Consider the following 23,291-nt stretch of genomic DNA (forward strand, 5'->3'; position numbering starts at 1 on the left):
AAAGATTAGAAGAAGTGGCAAAGGTGATGTCTCATTGTCTCATTTCACTACTAACTTGAACTTGAATTAAGTGAAATGGCAGCTTGGTAGCAAAAACACTGACTAAAGTACAAACAATCCTAATTTTCTTTGAACATGACACAAATAAAATGAGTGATAAAGATACAGGATAAAAAGGGTTTGGGGTAGGTCAGTTTACAGGAAAAAAAACTATTAAATATCTTGGTTGTTAAGAACATTTACGATCTTATCGTCAACACTATCTTCTTTTTACCATCTTGTAAAAAGAAAGCTTATGAAGCCTTAAGAACTATATCTTTGAACTATATCTATGGAACTGTATATAAAATTAATTCCAAAATGATACATACGAGTTTAAGTACAAACAACTAGACTGTGTTTAAATCTTACATACTTCTCAGTAAGTAGTAGTAGGAACATGATAATCATGTATTCATATTGTCATTTTTGTCTATGTTAGTGTACTTATTTTTTACATGTGCTAATGTGATAGAAGTCTTAGGAAGGAATAGACACTACTGAGGTTAGCATAAACTTATGAAATTAGGAATAGGCCGGTAAAGATTTGAAAGTGATAATGTCAACATCTTATATAGCTATCCCTAAAGTGCTCTTATGTGGTTGTAGGATAACTCAGTTATTAGACAAGGTGTCTGTCTAATTCATTTTAATTTAAAGGAACTCTCCATTGTGGGTTTTCTTTACCACACAAAGTTGCTTGCAGCTAAATATAAAAGAAGATACTAATGGCTTTGAAAGCATTCTAAAGATATTTAAAATATCTCCAATTTATGTGTGCCCTGTCGTAGTCTCAGAAAGACTTGCAGTATTAATAGGAATGCCTTGGGCATCAATCTAGCTTCCAAATTAAAATAAAGACACCAAAAATCTATCTATCCAGAAAATGAATGTGAACCCTGCTATTTTCTAAGGGGAATGGCATTTTCTGGTACAGAATCAAATTATTTACACAAACTCAGCATCTGTTGGAATTCGAAGAACATTTTACAGCTCTTGATTTTTCTCTACCTTCCCTCAGAATTATTTCCTAAGGCACGATTATTCCTGTGCTAATTTTAGACACGGAGCTATTAAAATACTCGTTTTTTCAATTTAGTGTCACGGCAGCCAGATGACTCACGGCAAGACAGGAAACATTTACAACAAAGTATTAAACAAACGAGAGTTCAGTGAAAGGCCATATTACCAATGAGAGGTTCACCTTGTATTTTGCATTCGCGGAAAAGCTGGTCCTCCACCGGACAGTGTACAGTCGCACATCAGATGTTTTTTGGTTCTTAGGGACAGAGTTGTCTGCCCAGCTGACTCTCACGGCATCATGGGTAAGAGCCACAGCCTGTACACCTACTGGTGGGAGCATGGGGGTGGAGACGTCTGGGACAGAGGTGGGGAAATCATCAAGCAAAGGATAATAATCAACCGGGTCAGTGGGATCTGGGTTAAGAAACCCATCAAATGAAACAAACAAATAAGTATGTAAATAAACGAGTTAAAAAAATAAACATCAGTGGTCACACATCACAATGAGTTAAATGCATGGCAATAATGATGAAAGGGAACATAAGAAGAACAGAAAGATTCAATTAATTCCATTGGAAAACTCATTCAAACTCGTTTCTATTTTACAAAAATCATAATTTTCTATGACTTGAATATTTTTCCATAAGTGGTTTTAGCAATTTGGCTGTTACATATAGGTCAACATTCAAAAAAAAAAAAGTATTTCTTTTTAGAAGCTCCCACGTGGCTTATTAAAAGATCTAATGTAGAATCTTTTGGTTATGTAAGTAGACAAAGGAGTGAAAAAAAGGTGTCAGGTTTGCATGTTCTCCTGTAAAGGAAGTGAATGTGTCATGTATTGGTATCTGCTTTCCATGTACCTTGTTTCTTCTTCTATCTCCAACTGGGTACATTTCTCTAATGCTTTCATTGTTGGTTAGTTTCTAACTGAATACACGTTGTTTAGGCAAAAGAAAGAAACGATAAAGACCCAGGAGCTCTGCGATCTGCAGTTTTATACAGCTGTCTGCACTCGACAGATCCACCAGGCTCGCATGGCTTCATGATGACTTACTGGTGTATATCTGAAGTATATATGTCATTCAAATCCTCAGAGTAATTAGCTACATATTTAGATTTCGTGTTTGTTTACTTGTTTCTGAACCACTAAAGTTGTAGTACTCCTCACTCTGCATCAGGGATCAGTCCTGGGAGGTCTCAGTGGACTGTCATATGAGATGCCAGGAATCAAACCTTGATTGACAAGGGAAAAGGCAAGCCTCTTACTCACTTTACTATCTCTAAGCCCCCCCCCCCCCCTTTAGACATTTTAGGTCAAGCTTATATTTTACTTTCCTTGCTGTAAAATTTCAAGTTTGGTGAATGATTGTGTTTGTAGATAATGAAACAAAAGGAACTACCTCTAGACCTAACACAATCACATCTGTATAAAGCCATGTGTTTCTAGAAAATGCTCTCAAAGGTCATGCTTTATATACTGAGCTATTAATATCAAGAGCTTATTTTCAGGCTTTGGTGATAGTCCAGGTTTTGAGTCTTTTATTTTAGACTTAAAAATTTGCACTTAATATTCTTTACCTTTAAATTGTTTGTCTAATAAGAGACTCTCATCAATAAAATAAACAAAAATAACAGCAAGGCTCTCCATGCTGGGTCTCTGTTATTGTCTGGGGAGAAGAGACCTACTAACAGTTGACTATTGGAAGCAGTCTCCACATAGAATTTATATATTTAAACAGCCGGGCACCAAGTGCAGCAGCTGCTGACTGGATTTTGATGATTGCTTCACTTTGTCCACTGCATTTCAAATGCCTAGCCCCTACTCATCATTCTGTTTTCTAATGAATTATTTATTAGTTTACTGGGTTGTAGTCTTTGGAGTAAAATTTAAAATCTGAAAACAAAACAAAAAAAGAACAAAAGAAAAGCAAAAAAAAAAAAAGAAGAAGAAGAGAAAAATGTGTGTTTAAAATTTTATGACAGAGCCCAGGCATTCCGCATTTCCTTTGATGTGTCTTTTTATTATGGCTTCTTGAAACCCAAATGAATTTATGAAAGGATAAACAGGGACTGAAGATGCTGCCACCTCCAGGAGGATCCCAACATCCATCTGGTAGCCAAAGACCTGCCACCATGCACTTGTTTATATTTTTAGCTGATTTGAAAGAAGGTTGTATGCACCAGGGTCCTGTATAAATTACAAAGACCCTTTGGATTCATTCATTATTAAATGATCCTACTTATTGTTCTTTGGCTTAGTTTTAGTTTTGCAGGTAAATAATAGCTTTGTAGCCTTTCACTACATCCCATCCATTAGAAGTTTGCAAAGGTGTGTTTTTATTTTAAGACTCGGGAATATACATTCAATATATTTGTATATATTTTTATTTGTATATTTTAGAAGAAAAAAATTTCATGATCTATTGAGTTACTTGGCAAATCCTCCACATCTTAAGAATTTTTACAAAACTTGTCTCTCAGGTTCCAAGCTGTTGGCTGGTATTTATTGATGGACTAAAAATGATCAAACTATCTACCCTTATCTATTTTAAGGAATAAATTTTAAGTTTGGCTTGTCATTTGCTTTGCCACCTCCTTTCGAGCTTTGCTGTAAAATAGCCACTAGTTACATGGAAAATATAAATTGATTTAATTCAAAAATAGCATCTTTGGGTGTACTGGCCAATTTCAAGTGCTCAATGATCAGCTATATTGAATAATACAGAGACAGGGCATTTGCAACAAGGCAGAATATTCTATTGAATAGTTATAGTCATCACTGTCCTAAATGCATATTTGCTTCATATATTGCTAATTAGCTTTTTCTCTAAGGATAGTATAATCAAAAAAGCAAAATAAGACAAGTATTTTTCATTTCCATTAGATACTTTAATCAGGGTCTATGCGTTTTCAGTGCAGTGAGATTTTTAAAAATAAGTTTTACATCTGGAATAGAGTTTATGAATACTCTGATAAAATAGGCCTTCCCAAAATCCCAAACAACCAAGCAACCAACTCGCTTTATTATTTCCCTGCTTTCTTTCCTTCTCTACAATTAAACAGCCTTGCTTTTGCAAAAAATATAAAATAAAAAGTTTTACAGTGGAAATGAAGCTGTTTTACTGCCATGTTGACCTGGGAAAGTCTCTTCCAGTTTTCAGACTGACTTTGTGAAAATGAGACAAGACTCCAGAACACAGGAACCTGAGCAACTGCATGTAGCAAGGAGTTAGCCTGCTACTGGTATAGCTGTTGTCTCTTGTTTTATATTTGCTCTTCCAGACCTGCTTTTGAGAATACTCAGCGGAAGCTGAGACAGTTTTCTGTGTGGCACAATGACACATTTACTGAAAGAACTTCTGCCAGAACTGTAATGTTTGATTCCATTTATTTGACTTTTGTTCTCTGTGATGTAGGGAAACACAATAAAAATAAGTCTTCCAAATTCAGCAAGAGTCTTTGAAAAGCATTGCTTTCATCATTTCTTCTCTAAATTTGTTTTTTCTTCAATAAAGAATTTCTTTATGAAACTTCCAGCTTTTGGTGTCATTTTATTTATTGGATTCATCAATATTAATCATACCAGGGAAATAAAACATTTTATGGTTCACAGTATTTTAAATACAGTATTTGTTAATGCAATTTGCTTCGAATTAAAAAGGGCAAACATAAGCTAAAAGAAAGACATGGATAAGACCTCCAAAGTGTTCTTCTAAGCAAATTGTCCCTGGTTCAATACAAAGTTCTTGTTTTGTTTTGTTTTGTTTGTATTTGACAGACTCTGGTTTGGGTGAGAAAACAAGACAATTAAAAGACCAGCCATAGTATGATTCTATGTGGCATGATCACTATCAGTCACTGTTTTAATAAAAGTTTTAAGCATAAAAGAAAAAAATAAAGACTAGTCAATGGAAATGATAGCAGGCACAGGCATGATCAAAGAACCTGCTAGTTTTGTTTGTTTGTTTGTTTGTTTTTGTATTGATCCTGGCTGGATATGAGACTTAAGGAAAGTGAAAATCCTTGTCAGCCAATGCTCACACAGTTTCCATTTTGGTCTTATTTTTGTCTTATTTTGCCTTTTTTTGTTGTTTTTGGGGGGTCATCCCCAGCAGCACTAAGGGTTACTCTTGGCTCTGCACTCAGAAATCGCTCCTGGCAGTCTTGGGGGACAATATGGGATGCTGGGATTTGAACCACCATCGGTGGTCCTGGGTTGGTTGCTTGCAAGACAAACGCCCTAACACTGTGCTATCTCTCTGGCCCCTTATTTTGCTTTTAAAGATGATATTCTTCTCATCTTAACTCAAGCCTTGGCTTGAGTTGTCACAGAGGATGAACAGTCTTTGCTTACCTGTGATTGATCTGGTGGTGGCACTCTCATAAAGAGGAACTCCTTCTCCTGCATTGTTAAAAGCTTTTAGGGAGATTACATAATGGGAGCTTGACTCTGGAGAAAAAAACAGAAAGAATATGAACTGATTTGTTTAGTGTGCTGAAATATTCAGAGTAAACATCTTCCTGAAATCAAATTTAATATAATCTATTAAGTAAATGCTTGTTTAAAAAATGAGCATGTTTCATTCTGGGAAGAAGATGGCAATGATAGAAAAACAATTTTTTGATCTGCCTAAGTCTCCACATTAACTTGAAGAATGATTAAACAGAAAAAAATGAAGTACTTGGACATTTGCAACAAAATAAGATGTGACAGTAAACCCACCATCTTAACACAAGTGGATGAGGAAAAACCACTAGCAACTTTTGGGTCTCTGTGTCATCTGCATCTATTTAAGAGAACTAAGAGACATTCGATCTAAAATCTGATTTTACATTAACTATTGGGCAATACTTAGCAAAAGCAGTAGAACATTTTGATGATCTGCAATATTTCATTTTTAGGACAGGCTCACATTGAGGAAAAACTATAAGAAATAAGTTTTACTAACAATAAAAAAGAAAGACAGTAGACAATAGAAACAAAATGGTAATTTCAGATCAGAATAAAGGAGGATGGCCATGGGAAGTAAGGAAGCTATGTGATGGTTAATGAAAATCAGGGGTAGCCCACTGGATAGGCAAACAGTTTTATTTTACACACCACATCGTCACTCATTTCTACTGGCCCATGTTGATCTGCGTTTGTTTACAACTCTCTGGGAATATTCAAACTTAGTTAAGGGACTCCAATGAAAACAGGAGCAGGGACAGATTAGAACTGCAGAATCTATATGGTATGATATGCTTTGGTAAAAATCAAACCAAAACAACAAACAAAAAACTAGGAAGTGGGGCCGGTGAGGTGGCATTAGAGGTAAGGTGTCTGCCTTGCAAGCGCTAGCCAGGGAAGGACCGCAGTTTGATCCCCCCGGTGTCCCATATGGTCCCCCAAGCCAGGGGCAATTTCTGAGCACTTAGCCAGGACTAACCCCTTAGCATCAAACGGGTGTGGCCCAAAACAAACAAACAAACAGACAAAAAACACGCCTCTAGTATATTTGAGGCTGGCGTGGTGGCACTAGAGGTAAGGTGTCTACCTTGCCAGTGCTAGCCTATGTAGGACCGCTGTTGGATCCCCCAGCATCCCATATGGTCCCCCAAGCCAGGTGTGATTTCTGAGCGCATAGTCAGGAGTAACCCCTGAGCGTCACCGGGTGTGGTCCCAAAATAAAAAAACTAAAAACAAACAAACAAACAAAATTAAAAAGGGAGTTGGTATGCTCTAAAAAGCAATTGTTATTGCAAGAAAACAATTCACATGAAAGGAATTAGCAACAATCTATTAGGGTTATTTCTTTTTTTTCAAAATAAAAAAGGAAAATGTTATTCCTTATGCAAAAATATGCCAAAAAAGATAATACAAGAAAAAAATATAAATATCATGCAAATTACTAGTACAAAATAAGCTGAAAAACATTAAGAAAATAAAAGGCCAGGTATGAAAGTTCAATATAAATCAGAGTTATGGTAGTATAAAAAATGGCCTAACTAAAGAAAGGTCCATTTATAGGCAAAACACTAACTTTGACAATCAAAGGTAAGTGGATAAATGTATAAACCAAGGAGAATAGAAATGAAAGAAAAATAAGAAGAAAAACAATTCAGAAAAGGACAAATATTAGATAAGGTTCACTGATCAGACAGATTCATAGTTATCTTTAAATGGCCAGAAAAATAACAGTGGATAAGGTGTTTGTCCTGCACACAGCCAACCCAATTTCAGTCTTCAGTACCCCATACTGTCACCTGAGCATCACCAGGAGTGACAACAAAGCACAGAGCCAGTAGTAAGGTTTAAGCCAATAATGACTCAAAACCAATCAACCAAACAAAGAATAATTGTCCTTGAGGAAGAACATCAAAGAAAGAGATCAGAATATAGCCTTTTCTCAAAAAAAGTAATTTAAGATAATTTTGCTGACTTGAAAAGTTTTTGGCATTCCTATAGAAAAATTACATGACTTAGATGGTAGAAAACTAGGTAATTATTAGGCTTTTGGGCAGCAACACTTTATGCCAGAAGAAATTGGAGTGATTTATATGAGGCTTGAAGTAATAAAATGCGATTTTTCAAGGATTTTAGAGTCAACAAAAGTTGACTTTAAATATAAAGAGCCCAACCAAACTATTATTATCTTGAAAGCAATCAGAAAATATTGTTCCCCTGATCCCAAGAGCTACAAGAATATGAGCTTTGTACATTCAAAATGACCAGGGAGAGATATCAATCTAATGGCTAAGTGCTGAATAACAAAAGTAATGTACTAAAGCTAAATCAGGGTTAAAGGGGAAAGATTTTAAACTACAATATCTAAATGTTCTGATATTATAGCTACAGTACAATTATCAGATAAATTATCAGTTGAATCTACTATAATATATATATATTAGAATAATATATATAATAATACAAAAATAAATGCCCAAATATTAATATTAACCATGATATCTCCACTTTCATCATTATTATTATTATTATTTGATTAATATGAGATCACACAAACATGGCCATGACAGACTTGAATTATTTAAGGCTAAATTAAGCCATTATATTGTTGAGAGTCAGGTCTCGGTGTCAGTGGAAGGACAAACAACAGTAAAATAAATTGAATATAGTCTTATGTGCCTAAACTCATTTAAACTGCTCTGTCTACTGAAAACTAAATTGACAGACTATGTGTCAATAACAATAAGAATCCCTAGGACATAGAATGGGATTTTTGCCAAATATTTCACATTAGAAACAAGCAAACACCACAAAGAGTTTCTTAAAGATCCGATTAATTTCTGGTCTGGGACAGGAAAAGCATCAAGTGAGTATGAAATATCTTGACTAAGGAAGTGATGAAAGACTAAGAACTGATTTTCACAGACCAAGGATGAGGATAACCTGAGCTATGATTATGAGTTGCAATAAATTGAAACCCAACATCTATGTGAATGCTTAAGGATAATTTTTAAAGAAGAATAAGAGTAGCACACTACTGAAGTTGAACAGAAAATCAAGTTAACATCTTGAAAATGAAAATCAAATATTTATCATATTTTATTTGAATAAACTCTACCAGTATGTCATCAAATAGAATAAGAAGGGAGACATTTTCTTATATTATACCATCTAAAAAAACTAAATGATAGAAGTCAAATATTAGCTGTTTTGTAGTCCTAAAGAATAAAGAGTTTCTGGCATTAAGCATTCAGGACTGTCAAGAAAAAATAGAAACATATAGACATCATGTACCTCCTGAGGGAAAAAAAAAAGAAATAAAAAAAAATGCAACCTAGTTAGTCTTGTCAGGTCCCAGTATTTTCATGTTAATTTGCAGGAAATAAAGCAAAGAAAGAAGTTCAACTCCAACACCTCCATAACTCATTAAACTATGCATCTATTGCCATGATTTTCTATATGTGATTTTTATTTTACAATAAAAAAGCTTTTAAAATGAGTTAATTTATCTCCAGCACTGTTCTTTGAAAATTTATTAGCAGGATTTTCTTCAGGAAACTTTTATGTGAACTCTATATTAGTGCCAAATGTAAATGACTTTCCAAACCACAATGATTTAAGAACCACAATATAGCATGCAGAATCAAATTCACCTATATTTGATGTAGTCAAAAGGCTTTTATTGAGCAAATTACTTCCCTTACAAGGGGGAATATTTATGCATATTGAAATGTATCTTGTCATATGTAGATTATTAATAAGAGCATAATCGATGAACAAATACTAAATGTTTTTGGAGAAATAACCGTATTTGTAATAGATGGCTTTTTAGTCAAGCTATAATCACAATTCTGGTCAGTAAAAACGATGAAAAATACATAAAATTAGATAGAAAATGTTCAGGATAAAACTTATGAATGCTGCATGAGTTTAGAGGTCTAAAACTTTAGTGAGACTTAGGTCATCTATGTCTTCTAGGCAGGTATGAGCAGGGCTCCACAATTTGAGCACCTGGGTAGGATTTTAAGGGAGAAGTTCGATAATGTTTAGCAATTATGCTAGAGAAAATATAGAGATGTTGAAGATATAATTAAGTAGATCAACAAAAAAAAAACCACAAAATCATTTTCTGCTCAGAAAAATTCATGCTTATAATGAATGACTAAGAAAAATATTCAATTTGACATCAAATACGTTATCCACAGAACATACTATGTATGTTTTTTCATTACATCAAACTCTATAAAATGTAAGCAAGTTAAATTGTCGTGGTATACAAGAGAAAATAGGGCCATCAGGTTCTTGACAGTAATTTAATTAAGGATTAAGCCACCATTTAGCTCCATGATGTTAGAAGTATATGAAAGGCAGTTCCAGAGTTGTCAGAATTTTTTTCTCCTGAATCCAGATTTTATATGAAATCCCCAAATTTTTCCATGGTGGCAAGTAATTTAAACAAACAAAATAAATGCATTGACAAAACAAAGCATCTCTCTGAACTGAATCCAAACCCAGGACGTCCAGTCTAAAAGCTCATTATCATGAATGAATACTCACCTAGCCATATATAGAAAATTGAATGATTAGTTTTCACTCACTTAGCCTAGATCAACAGCAGCCAATTAGAAACCTTTCTCTGTGGTGAGGAGGGTGAAGATAAAAAACAAACAAACAAACAAACAAAAAACAAACAAAAACCCTGATTGCTTGGACTAGCTTGATTACAAGGCAATTGAGTCGAGGTCTTCTCTGTTCACCCTCCACTTTGGATTGCAGTTTGGGGGTGATTGACTATGTGGCTCAGGAAACTCTAATTTCAGCCTCACTTCTCTCTCCTGGGTGCCAGCTTTCCCCTTTTATACAAAACTCTGAGACATCACACTCTATAAATGCCTCACTCATTAGTGCTTCCAGGCTTCTGGAATGTGCAATGTATCATTTAAAACACAAATCCAAGGAGAGAAATTAGAGAGACAGCAGACAGACAGAGACAGATAGAGAGAAGGAAGTCACCTTCATGATCAGGTTCATTTTCATGGTTCTTCCCCCTCCCGCCCCCAGTCTGAATGACAATTTCACATCAATCTGATCTGGAGGTTGCCTCACAAGCAGAAGTCGGCAATCTGTCTCTGTTCCTTTATAGAAGTGATTTCCGTTTCTGACTCTTGTCTATCACCATTAAGTGACTATTATCTAGGTAATTGTGACTTCTCCCAGTCTGGGTCTAGTTAGGGTATGTTAACAGAATCCCTAATTCTGTCATTAACAAATGGTTATTTTTACAAGTTGGTTAAAAAATTTCACACTGAGCATTCACAAATTCTAACTACTTCGCGGCATGCATCTTAGGGAATTCATTCTTAAATATAAAAAGAGGTAATGATTTTGTTATGGAAAAGTCAAGATTTGCAATTGTTATAAATGGCTTAAGAGTATCCCAGACACATTTTTGTATCTTAGTGATTCATTTACATCTCAACCTGAGATGTATATACGTATGGTCTCTCTTTTATTTTTCTTTCTCTCTCTCTCTCTATTTTTTTAATATCACAGAGAGCTAGGAGTGCTGGAAACCTCTTGGCTATTTTGGTATATCCCTGTGGTCAGTTAGTAGTTTGATCATTTTCTTTAATATTCTTTTAAAGTGTGGCCGAGACATCTTGCTTGAGAGTGAATTGAGGGGAAAGATTCGGTAAGAGAATGGGGAGCAAAGGAAGGTTCCCCTTTCACCCCTGAAAAAGTGTCATTTTTAACTTCACCACAGGAGGGCAATGTGGAGCTATATCTTGCACATGCTCAGAGCTCTCAAACCTTAAAACCCGTAAATTACAAAAGAATAGCCTAGAATTGGTCTCTCTACAGAAGCATCAAATGAGTCAAACACATTTAATATTACCATAATGAATTCCAAATGAATTAATCATTAATTATGGTCAGACCTCATTGTTCAGGAACACGCTTAATGACAATTGTAACAGTAAATTTATTTTTGATTTGCTGAAATGTTGCAGATTTACATTTTTGTCAATTGCCCCGAAAAGGAAGATTGAGTAGTGTTTTATCATATGAATCTCCTGTAATTAAATTACATTTAATTATATATTCTTATGGTAAAATTTTTATTTTTAATTATTTTTCTTTGAGTGAACCACAGATTTCCTATGATTGATCAGGTTTTCCTCATTGTTTGGCCAACATTTCCTATTAAATATATCATATTAAGGACCATCCATGTAAAAGACTCAGTGGGCTAGAGTACATGCTTTGCACATGGGAGAACTGGATTCTATCATGGACACTGAGCATGACCAGGAGAGAGTGACCCCAGTCAGTATTTGGGGAGTATCCCTTGATCATGGTCAAATATAGCTCCACAAGTCTACAAAACCTTCTTTTCCCTTCACCAATTTCATAGGATTATGAGAGCTTAAGAAATACTTAAGAACTTCAAATGACACCTCAAAATGTCATCTATCCATGGATAAGGAATTAACTCTGAGTTAGTATTTTTTTATGATCATAAGAAAATGTAAGTACATTGGGGTTATAAATTTGAGGTATGCATAAAAAAGAGAAGTTTTGGTTGTCTTGTTGTCCAGAGACTTGTTCAATGAAAAATCCGATATTCTGGGAATTTTTTTGCAGGCCTGCTTTTCTTGAGGATAAGAGTGACTCTTTGGAGATGTGTGTGAAGGTTGGGGGAGGGAGATCAATAAAAAATTCAGAGACAGCTCCTCAGGGGATAGACTGAAATGCCTTAGTAGGTAGCAAAACCAGCCAGAACAAAGTCATTATTTTTAATTATCATTTGTGTGAATTTAATGCCAATGGCATGTGCCAGATTGACAGCTGATAGTCCTTTATTCATTACAGATTATGGACTTTATTCAGTGGCCCCATTCACGCCAAGTGTTTGTCTGGGTCCAGTCTCTATGTCCCTGCATCTCCTGCCCTGTAAGCATGGCCAAGTCAATTAGAGGAAGATCAGTGGTTGCTGTTTTTCTACTGCAGATGTCTGCTCATTGCCATTTATTAGCACAGGCACCAGAGGACAGGCCATTGGATGGCTGTCAAACTACATGTTCCAAGTACCTTTGAACCCATCGGATCTGAGTTGTTTCATAAAGAGTAATAGGCAGTTAGTAAACAGAACTGGTTTCATCATCATCCGTCTCTTAAAAGGATGAGAAATTCATACTGGGGAATGAGGCAATCTACATAACACATTCAACATTTAATGCACTTGACTACAAATTGAATTAATAGTTAATCTTGCAAGCATTTATCTGGAGAATTCCCCCACCTTCATTCCTAGGAAGTCTGTCCAAAGATCAGATTTTAATACAACTTGCTCATAATCACTTGCTTATAACCAGTCTTCTTGGTATTGGAGCTTTAGCTACTTTGTGTGAAGAAGGATTTGAGTTGAAGAAAAATAATTAGAAAACATGCTCTTTAATCAACCAAGATCTAATTCCAGGAGGAAAATTAGATGCAAACAGACCTTTCAAGAAAAATGCCAGTTTTGGCAGATAGAAAGTACTTAAACATTTGCTGAATTAATGAATGAGTGAGACACTCGAAGAGTAAGTCACTCAGTGAAGGCCCAATAGCAAGTCCCTAATCACTTTAAATAGAAACCAGATTTCTTAAATTCATGTCAAACATTCTGTTATCTGTAGGTCCATGTAAAGAGAATTCACGGAGATCACACAACATATCCATCCTGCATGTCCATATTCAATTTCTTCACTCATTTGTGCACTCATTTACTTATCAATTACCAGATAGCATCTTCAAAAACCAAAAACCAGGGATATACATTTTCTAGCACAGCATAGTGTTTAAAATAATTAAAACCTTATTTGTTCAGGTGAAAAATTTAATAAATAAGCTACGTTTAAAAGTTACAAAAATAAGATGAAGGTGTCTGGGAATCAGAGAGATATTTGTAGTTTTAATAATTATTTTGGGGGGCCAACCCAGAAGTGCTCAGGTATTATTCCTGGTTTTGTGCTCAGAAATCACTCCTGGCAGGCTCAGGGGAACAAACCCAGGTTGGCTGTCTATATGGCAAATGCCCTCCCCTTCATATTATCATTCTAGCTCCAGTTATACTAAATATTTTAATGGACAAAGAATGAACAGAGTGAAATTAGTTAAATACAAGTTCACTCTGGGAGGAGGTAGCATCAGGCATGTTAGACTCTATATTCTAGGACAATAAAATTTCTCCTCCACTTTGTCTTCTCCTCTATTACTTCTTTTTTTTCCTCTCACTTTTCTCCTTACTGTAGTAAACTGGTTAGATATCTAGGCTCTTAAATTAGGTTTTCTTGCATCTCTTATTTTATTTATAATTCATAATTCATACCTTGATCCAGGGTCTGGTATATAGCAAAAATGCCACAAAGATTTGTGAAATAGAAGTATTTTTTGCACTTCTAATAAGTGATAGAATTTCTAATTTCATAATTCAGTTTTTTAACATAGGGACACCTTATATTTTTATCATTTTTTTTTGTTTTTGGGCCACACCCGGTGACACTCAGAGGTTATTCCTGGCTATGCACTCAGAAATCGCTATTGGGTTGGGGGACTATATGAGACGCTGGGGATTGAATCGAGGTCCTTCCTGGATCAGTCACATGCAAGGCAAACACCCTATTGCTGCACTAATATTATAGCCCCATATTACTATGATTTTTAAGGCATTTTGAATAAGTATTTATCTCTTTTTGAGAAAATTAATTCCTTAAAACTATTTGATCCAGAAAAGATGGAAAAGTAGTTGCAAGGGGTCTACTTCATATTACATAGTAATATTTCCAGGGCTCAGGCCATGACTATATGGGACAGAAAGAACTCAGTTCAGAGATGAATGTCACCATTTGTTTCTACATTTAGAGGGACAATGCAGGAAGGGAAATCAAAAATGACATCTAGTTTGGAAGAAACTACACAAGCAAACTGCACTAAACACACACACAAACACACATGCACAAATTTCTAGAGTTTTAATCTCGTGATAGTTCTGGGTCCAGGAAGATATGAATAAGAGAAAAATATTCTGCTTTTGTTATTGATTTCTATGGAAAGCAGATGCAGTCTAGGAATTTCCTCTCTGATCTGAGTCCTGATCTTGGTAGAAAGATTGTATATAGTCACCCAATGGGGTCTCATTCTTTGAGTCCTAAGAAAGAAATTAGTCTCCTCCAGAGATTTTTCTAATAAGAAATTTCTCACCTCCTTTCTCTTTATCCCAACAGCCATTATATTGGTGGGTGGTTTAGAGTAATTAAGGTTTACTCTAGAGAGATTCTGTTTGGACATGTGATTCCTTCCCTGTGAGTTCTCCTATATGACAGAGAACATTCTGTCATAGTTAGGAAAAACCAATGTGGATGTGCCCAGTATTTGGTTTTTAGTAACAGTAGCTTAAAATCAGGATCTCAATAACGTGAAATAGTAGACAGAAAAGGGGTGATCATTCTTGTTTAGAAACATTGTGATATCAAGTCAAGATCATGTTATAGCCAGAGAATCCCTAAGAGAGCAACCTTCTTGCCTGTCTCAGCCAGGACTACAAGGGCTGGGGTTTGCTCCGGGGTGTTCTGCAGAGCAGTTTTCACCCACAAATTAGAGAGAATAAATTCTCCTCATTGGCTTCTGTTGATGGAGTGTTCTTTGGCAGAGAGCCCTGAGAATCACAGCCATGACTAGTAAATGCTTAGATTAGGGAGCACTACAAAATAGATTATAAAACCTCTTTATAAAGAGGCTTTTTAGTCAAGCTTTCCATCAGGAAATTCCCTGAGACGATGTATCCAAACATAATGAGTTTCTACTTCTGGGACAGATGTTACACACCAAATATATGACAAAGTAGAAATTGTGTGTGAGCATACAAGGAGACAAATATTAAGAAACACAAATAATAACATCATAGTTAACTCAGAAAAACTCATTGCTCATATATTTAAATGGTTAGTCAAAACTCAGTACCCAGCATTAGTACAATAAAGTACAATTAGTACAATTTTTGTGAGAAACTGAAAGAGGAAATACAATTTTCCCTTTTATCCTTTTTCCCATCCTTCCCTCTTATCCTATGGTCTTTCTTCCTTTTCTTTAGTTCCTGGACCCTTTTATTTTTCATTTTGTAAATTTAGTTACTGTGAATTAGAAAGTTACAAAGTTATTCATGATTCAGATTCAGCAGTACAGGTTCAGGAGAACACTTATACCTTCACCATTGTCTTCTTCCCTCTACCAGTGTTCTCAGTTTCCCTCTTGTCCACCCAGTCTGCCTCTATGTCAGGTACCATTGTCTTTTTTTTCCATTTAGGTAATGGGGTTTATGATACTGTTACTAATATGATTACTGTGTCAGTGATCACTTTCCTCTATCATTGACATATAGTGGTCAGGTAGTGGGCCTTCTTATCTAATCTAACCCATGTTTTTTCCAAAGCAGCAATTTTCTTTTCTTTTCTTTTCTTTTCTTTTCTTTTCTTTTCTTTTCTTTTCTTTTCTTTTCTTTCTTTTTTTTTCTTTTTTTTTTCTTTTGGTTTTTGGGCCACATTCGAAGACGCTCCAGGGTTACTCCTGGGTATGCGCTCAGAAGTCGATCCTGGCTTGGGGGACCATATGGGACACTGGGGGATCGAACCACCGTCCATCCTAGCCTAGCGCTGGCAAGGCAGGCACCTTACCTCTAGCACCACCATGCCGGCTCCCCCACCCCCCCCTTTTTTTTTTTTTTGTGAAAGCAGTAATTTTCTTACCTGACTAATTTCTTAATGTTTCTAGGAGAGAAGATTTGAGAAGCAGAAAATAGAAAATCCAAGACAGGAAGAGAAAGCATGCTAAGGAAACATGTGATAGGAATGCAGAGCTCAGGTAAGAACCTGAGTCCTTGTTCAGGAGCCCTTGCTACCACAATAATGACCTATCTTTGCTTTAAAACACTTCTATTCACAGAACCCTGAAAATGTAAAAGGCTACAGTGATTGTTCTCATTCTAGACTTGAAAAATTCAAACTTAGAACCTTAGCAATGGCTACTGAGCTAATAAAGTAGCGATGATGGGACATAAAGTCGTGCTTGTATTGTCACTTGGAAATTTACCCATGGTTGCCTGAGCACAAGGTTGAGTAAGACATTCTGGGCAACAGCTTGTACATGGCTGACCTACTTTATGGGTGTAAAAGTAGGAATAAAGATACAAAACAAGCAAATTGGTTCTTTTGCTTCACTTTAAGCAGATTTTTGATTTTACATTGATTTTTGTAACATATATAAGCATCCCATAAATACCATCTAATTATCTTCTAGCCTAATGCAAATATTTGCATAGGTCAAGGGACTATTATTTTATGCATTTGTTTGGCCTTTTCCTCAACTAGCATCTGAGATGTGTGTATGTGTGTGTGTGTGTGTGTGTGTGTGTGTGTGTGTGTGTGTGTGGCATATATCAGAATTTCCTGTTCAATTTCCCAGCTTTTATACAACTCACAGTTCTGAAATTTTTTATCTCGAAAATGTCTTTAGTTATCAGAATGCTAACTTTTAATTGTGCCAAAGAAAAGACAGTCACACTCAGGTGGCACATAGACTACACATAAATATGAGCTGACTTTTTACTTTTGCCTCCGCCCCTCCACTTTAACATAATAAAACTAATATCCCTTTTATATAATCCTCTAAGAAGAAGAATTCAGGGGCATTAGGAACACTGGTATTACTATAAAGGACTGGTATAGCTAAGTATAATATAGCTAAATACAGAGCCAACACAGTAAAAGCAAGTGATCCAACTTTTAACAATAGAAGTAAAAAATATGCTTGTCAAAGTGGTAGCCTAAAGATTGGGGTGTCTTTGCCTATGTGCAAAGGAATCTGAGAACTCTACTCTGTTGGAGGGAAGATACTGGTGTTGGCATTGATGATGGAACATAGCATGTCTAATACCCAAATATAAATAACTTTGTTAATCATGGTGCTTTAATTAAAACCAGTAATTTTTTTTAAAAACGATAAGCCCCAAATACTATAAATCAGCATTTTTTCATAGCCTTTATAATGATTTAAATAGTTAATGGGCAATTAATTACTGGGGAAAAGGACTCAGAATGTGACTGTGATTTAAAACTGTTTTCATATTATTTAATTTTAATTAATTCCAGTAAATGAAGGAACATTTGGGCAGTGGCTTCCATGTTGGACAGCGCCACTACAGAACAATTCTGTTTACCTTCTCTTACATGGTGTTACCATAGTTACTAAGGCTTTGTGAACAATGTCAACAGCTGATGGAACAGATTCAATGTGAGAGTGAATGCTGCTATTTTTTTCTCTTTAATGTGAAATAACGTGCTACATATATATGCCATGATTTTTATATCCTGGGTCAAAGTTTAACTTAATAGTCTCTATATCCATATATTGTACTTGAAAATAACAGAAATAAAGCATTTCTTTTTTTGCTTTGCTTTTTATTTGCTAATTTTTTCTATGTGCACCTAAAATGATTTTTATCCTTATGGGAAATTTTTTCAACTAATAAACTTCTAAGCACTCATATTTTATAATTTGGTATTTAAAATTAGAACTTATGAATATACATCCAACTCAAGAAAATTTAAGTAGCTACAAAAAACCCTACAAATATGTTAATAATGAAAACAGGCATTAAATTAATGATAAATCTAATAAAATTGAACTCATTTTTAATTTCATGCCTTAGTAAAACATGAAGAAATGAAGTGAAAATAATTAGGTACGAATAAAGACAGAAAAATATTAAAATAATACCAATGATAAATTGCATACTGAATATAACATTAAGCAATTTGATAGTAAAATATAAATTTTGACTTAATCCTCAAAAAATCAATTAGCATTTTAGCTACTAACATTGTCTTGGGCTGAACAGGATCATTAAGAGAAGAAAAACCAACTAGACTTACATGAGCAGAGTCTCATACTATCAATGTCATATTATCTGAGATACTAACAATATCAGCATTGATAGTATTATTCATGTATGCAAAAGGTAAACAAAAGAAAACCTTATTTCACTATTAGAAATCAAATGAAATAACAGAATAAATATTTTGGTCCCAACAAAATAACTGAATCATTTAATTACTGATATATATTTGGATTTAATAAATGATTTTGTAGAGATCTATGCTGGAAAAATTTTGGATAAAAGCATAAATAATGCAAAATAATAAAGTTACCTCTTCCATTGTGGGGAGAGAGAACTTTCCCAATTGTTCATAAAAGCCTTCTCTAAAACTTGTCACTTTGATATATGGATTTTTTTAAGCTGAGTTCCATCTAGACCCTGAAGGCTAACAAGAAAATTTGAGCTTTCCTTTTAATGAGTAAATTTAGTGAATAAAATATTTAGCAATATCTAAATGAATGAGTGAATTTAATGAATAAACTAGAAGAATGAAAACTAGATCACTTCTGGTAAAGCACACTCACATGATGCCACCACTTCATGGAAGGGCAAACATCTTGTTGCAGAGCACTAGGTCTCCATCATGAGTTACCATCTCCTTGTTAAACAGATCCACTGACTCTTCCTTGCAGCCCTAGATCCCTTACCTCATTTCAGAACTCAGGATTTATACCCTATAATAAACCTCATCTTCTTGGGAATTCACATCTATGAGAATTCCCATATGAAAGAAATGAAAACTTTCCCCCTCCCACTAATGATCTATTCAATATGCATTGATTGCTGAACCCACTGGAGAAGAACCCAGAGGGCTGGGGAAATTATTCACTTGCCCCCTACTTAAGCATGTGCTTAGACTGAGCTTTCTTCAATATCTTGTTTGTTTAGAGCCCTGGGGTGAAGACAAGTAGCCAGAGGAGATGATTTAGACAGAAAAATTCAAAAGGGGCCTGGTGGGGGATGGTCTCGATGCATTCATAAGTATTTGCTATTTTTCTGAAGTAGGAAGTACTGAGACCTTAAACTCAGAAGATACATTTTGTCCTTTCAGACCAGATAAAAATTTCGAAGTATTTGTCAAAATTCACAGAGTAGCAAACACACAGAGAACTGGGATTAGACACACGAGTTGGAAATAAATTTGACTTAAAAGTCATGCATTTATAAGTATGTTTTGAACATCCCTAAGCAGTAGCTCGAATTTTTTATCTGTAAATGTGAATTTTACTACCTTTTAAATATTTGATATTATTTTTGGGGGGTCTTCTGAAACACACCTGATGGTGTTCATGGGTTCCTACTGGCCTTGCATTCAGAAATCACTCCTGGCAGGCTTGGGGGGGGGGGATCAAATCCAGCCCTGTCCTGAGCCCTACTGTTGTGCAATCAACCCGGCCCCTTGATACTGTTTTAAACTACTAGATAGTAGTACGTTGATATTCAATAAATGGTAATAGCTTTATTATTACTATTTTTATTATTTGTTTTGGAGCCACCCCCGGTGACTTCAAGGGTTTACTCCTGTCTATGCGCTCAGAACTCGCTCCTGGCTCAGGGACCATATGGGACACTGGGGATTGAACCGAGGTCCATCCTAGATCAGCATCATGCAAGGCAAAGGCCCTACCTCTGCGCTATTGTTCTGAACCCAATTATTATTATGACCTATACAGAATGCCTCCTCATAACTATGGGTTACAGATTTCATTTGTTTGGTCCATTCTCCTTATTTTAAGTCCTGACCTTCTCTTGGAAGTCCTTTCTGTCTTTTAAAATCCTTAAAGAACCATTACCCTATTGTAACTATAGCAAAAGCAACGATAGCTTTGGCTTTCCCATTATGTCCTATGCAATAACACTGAGATGACTCATTCACTTCATTCTCTACATATTATAATAGGAAATACAACCATGCCTTACCTACCATTTCTTCCTCCTCCACTGACTCTAACTCCACTCCCTATAATGTAATGAGCAAGGATTATGGAAGGCCAGGTCCTTGGAAATGTTTCAAGATAAGAAATATAGATGGAGTTCCTGGTTATTTTGACCTTAAAGGTTAAAAAAAACCCAAGACAAGCTGCAAGTAGAAAAGCAATCTTAGGACTTTTAAACATTTTTGACTGAAGTATTGGTTCATATTAATTGTTAATTTTGTTTATAAGGTCTGGCCTTTAAGCACTATTGGCTCTTTAATAAAATTAAATTTATCAATTACATTTTTATTTCAGTGAAGAAATTCAAAGGAACATATTGTAATTTTAGAAGTTAGTTTTCCTGACAAAAATGTCCACATGAGACTGTAAAAACAATATTCCTGGAATAAGTATTTGCATCTTTAAGGAACTCCTTATATGGGAACATTTGGATCATTTTTTAAAAAGTAATTTTCAGGAAAGTTAAAGATCAAACCTAGAGAAACTAATTCAAAAATATTTGTAGGACTTCTCTGAATTCTAGATATCTTTAGACTTTAGAAGCTCTTAAAACTAAATAAGTTACAAAATAATATAAAGCAAGGAGTTCAAATCCTAAAGTGAGTGCTCTAACTATATTATTGTTAATGATTTAATTTATTTTCATGACTTAAAATAGGACATTTATTAATCTAGCTGTAAAAAATGAAGATTTTAAAACTGTGAATATAAACACTTTTTCTTTCACAATAATTACAAAATATTTAAATCAAAGTAAAAATAAAGTAGAAAAATATAGTTCTTTTTACATTTGAAGTAGTAATTTCAAAGAGCAGCAAAAAATTATTTAGTGGTAAGGGCTAACAAACTGAATTGATGGATTCAAGTAACTGAATGTAGTAAGAAATGTATTTGTTAGAAATATAGAGGGCTGGAGTGATGCACAGTGAGTGGGGCATTTTCTTTGTACTCAGCAAACGGGTTCTATCTGTGACATCCCATATGGTCCTCTGAACCTGACAGGAGTAACCTCTGAATGCTGCTAGATGTGGCCCCCAAAAGGGAAAAATACAAATATTGTAAAAATGCAAGTACTGTAAAGATCAAGTTACCATAATAAAGAAACATCAACATTTGGCTTCAGAAATAAAATAGAAGAGAGAGATATGACAAAAATGAACAGAAATGAACAATCCATTGCTTGTAATTGATTTTTGTCATCCTCTGTGGTTTTCACCTCTGGGTCTAATTTCTTGTCATCTCCCAACTAGCAAGAAAGAAAGGGGATTTCATGGTCACATATGCTTGTGTGGTTTATGAGGGATAAAACCTACCAATTTTGCTTATCTGCACTGACCAAACTTGAGTCACAAGTGTAAATAAGGTCAGACATGAAACTCACCTGAGTTGGCTGTACGTGAATCTTACTAAAATCAGGGACAGGTAATTACCAGGATTTTTCAGAACAGACATAACTGTTTAGACATAACCTCTCCTTTAATATCTACTTCATTCATGAAAAATGAGCATTTAGTTTAAAGGTGAGGTCAGCTTTCTTTATCATCTCTACCTGCTATAGTTTCTAAAATATATACATATGCATGTATATATATATACATATATATGTATATCTATTTTCAGTTTCCAGCACACAATGAGAACTTAAAAATTTATTCACTGAATTAAAAATGACTCCCTACCAGCATAAAATTAGAGATAAAGAAAACCTAATACTCAAACAGATCTCTTTGCCAAAGTTGTATGGCTTCTAGCTGGTAGCATCAGGATTCTAGAGGTTTTATTTGAAGTTTTACTCCTGAGTGATTCTTTTGCAAGCAAGTTTCTGTGATCAAACAAGCCATCTGCTTGAGAGAAGCTCTTCCACTGTAAACTGGAATATAAAATATGTAATGACAACAGCTTTGTCAGCAAAGGATTGGTTGTATTTATTTTGTGGAATATGAGAGAGTCAGGTTGGTCTCATAAATATCCTGAGCAATCACCCACTGTTCTCTTAGTCTTTTTCATGTCAGAGAAGTCTGTGGTTGACTGATTCTTAAATGTATAATTCTAAGAGGAAAGATCATTTCCAATGTGCTGCTTTTTCTTTCCCTGTGATCAACAGTAGGAAGGTTATCACCTGTAAATGGATATTTTAACAAATGCTCAATACAAGAACACTCACATATTTCTGATCTCATCATTTCCTCATAGGTTTAATGATTTCTGAACTGATCCCTTCAGAAACCATTATATCTGATAATGGACTAACTGAGCTTTCATCTATTGCTTTAAGTATTAATGGTCATTGAGGAAATTAAAAGTTTGCTGCTTTTTTTGTTTTGTTTTGTTTTTGGGTCACACCCGGCAGTGCTCAGGGGTTACTCCTGGCTCTATGCTCAGAAATAGCTCCTGGCAGGCACGGGGGACCATATGGGATGCCGGGATTCGAACCAACAACCTTAGGTCCTGGATCGGCTGCTTGCAAGGCAAACGCCGCTGTGCTAAATCTCTGCTGCTTTTTCTTTTATTCTCAAGGGTAGAATTCAGTTTGGTGACTGTTTAGTGTAAGATAAAATTTCTATTAATGTGAGAAACATCACATTCAGAAATGAGTGCAGACATATACATGTAAAAAGGGAAAGCAATATAAATTTGAAAGATTGTCTACTTGCTATATCAAGCATTTACAAACTTTTAATTTATGAAGTAATGTGTGTAGACAAGGTCTTGGCCAACAAAAATTTTGAAAAAAATGATATGTTACTATTTATGGATAGTTGAGAAACAGAAATTGGGAGATAATGGAAGCAAATTTAAAATATTTCCCCCCATATCACTACCTCCATTTTTCCCCCTTTGGATACATAAAAAATTTTCATGAAGGTTG

At 35.1% G+C, this 23,291-nt stretch overlaps 1 protein-coding gene across 1 annotated transcript in view; it reads right to left on the reverse strand.

The window, feature by feature from the left end:
* The window catches only part of LOC126020221 (netrin receptor DCC-like), a 223,320-nt gene that overhangs the window by 67,148 nt on the left and 132,881 nt on the right, over positions 1-23,291 (reverse strand). The window contains exons 6-7 of the mRNA XM_049781675.1: positions 5,417-5,512; positions 1,244-1,476 (exon numbers count right to left, since the gene is read on the reverse strand). Of these exons, the coding sequence (XP_049637632.1) occupies positions 1,244-1,476; positions 5,417-5,512 (329 nt within the window). The remainder of the gene's footprint in view (positions 1-1,243; positions 1,477-5,416; positions 5,513-23,291) is intronic.

This window comes from Suncus etruscus, chromosome 10 (assembly GCF_024139225.1).
Source record: "Suncus etruscus isolate mSunEtr1 chromosome 10, mSunEtr1.pri.cur, whole genome shotgun sequence".
NCBI classification, from domain to species: Eukaryota; Metazoa; Chordata; class Mammalia; order Eulipotyphla; family Soricidae; genus Suncus; species Suncus etruscus.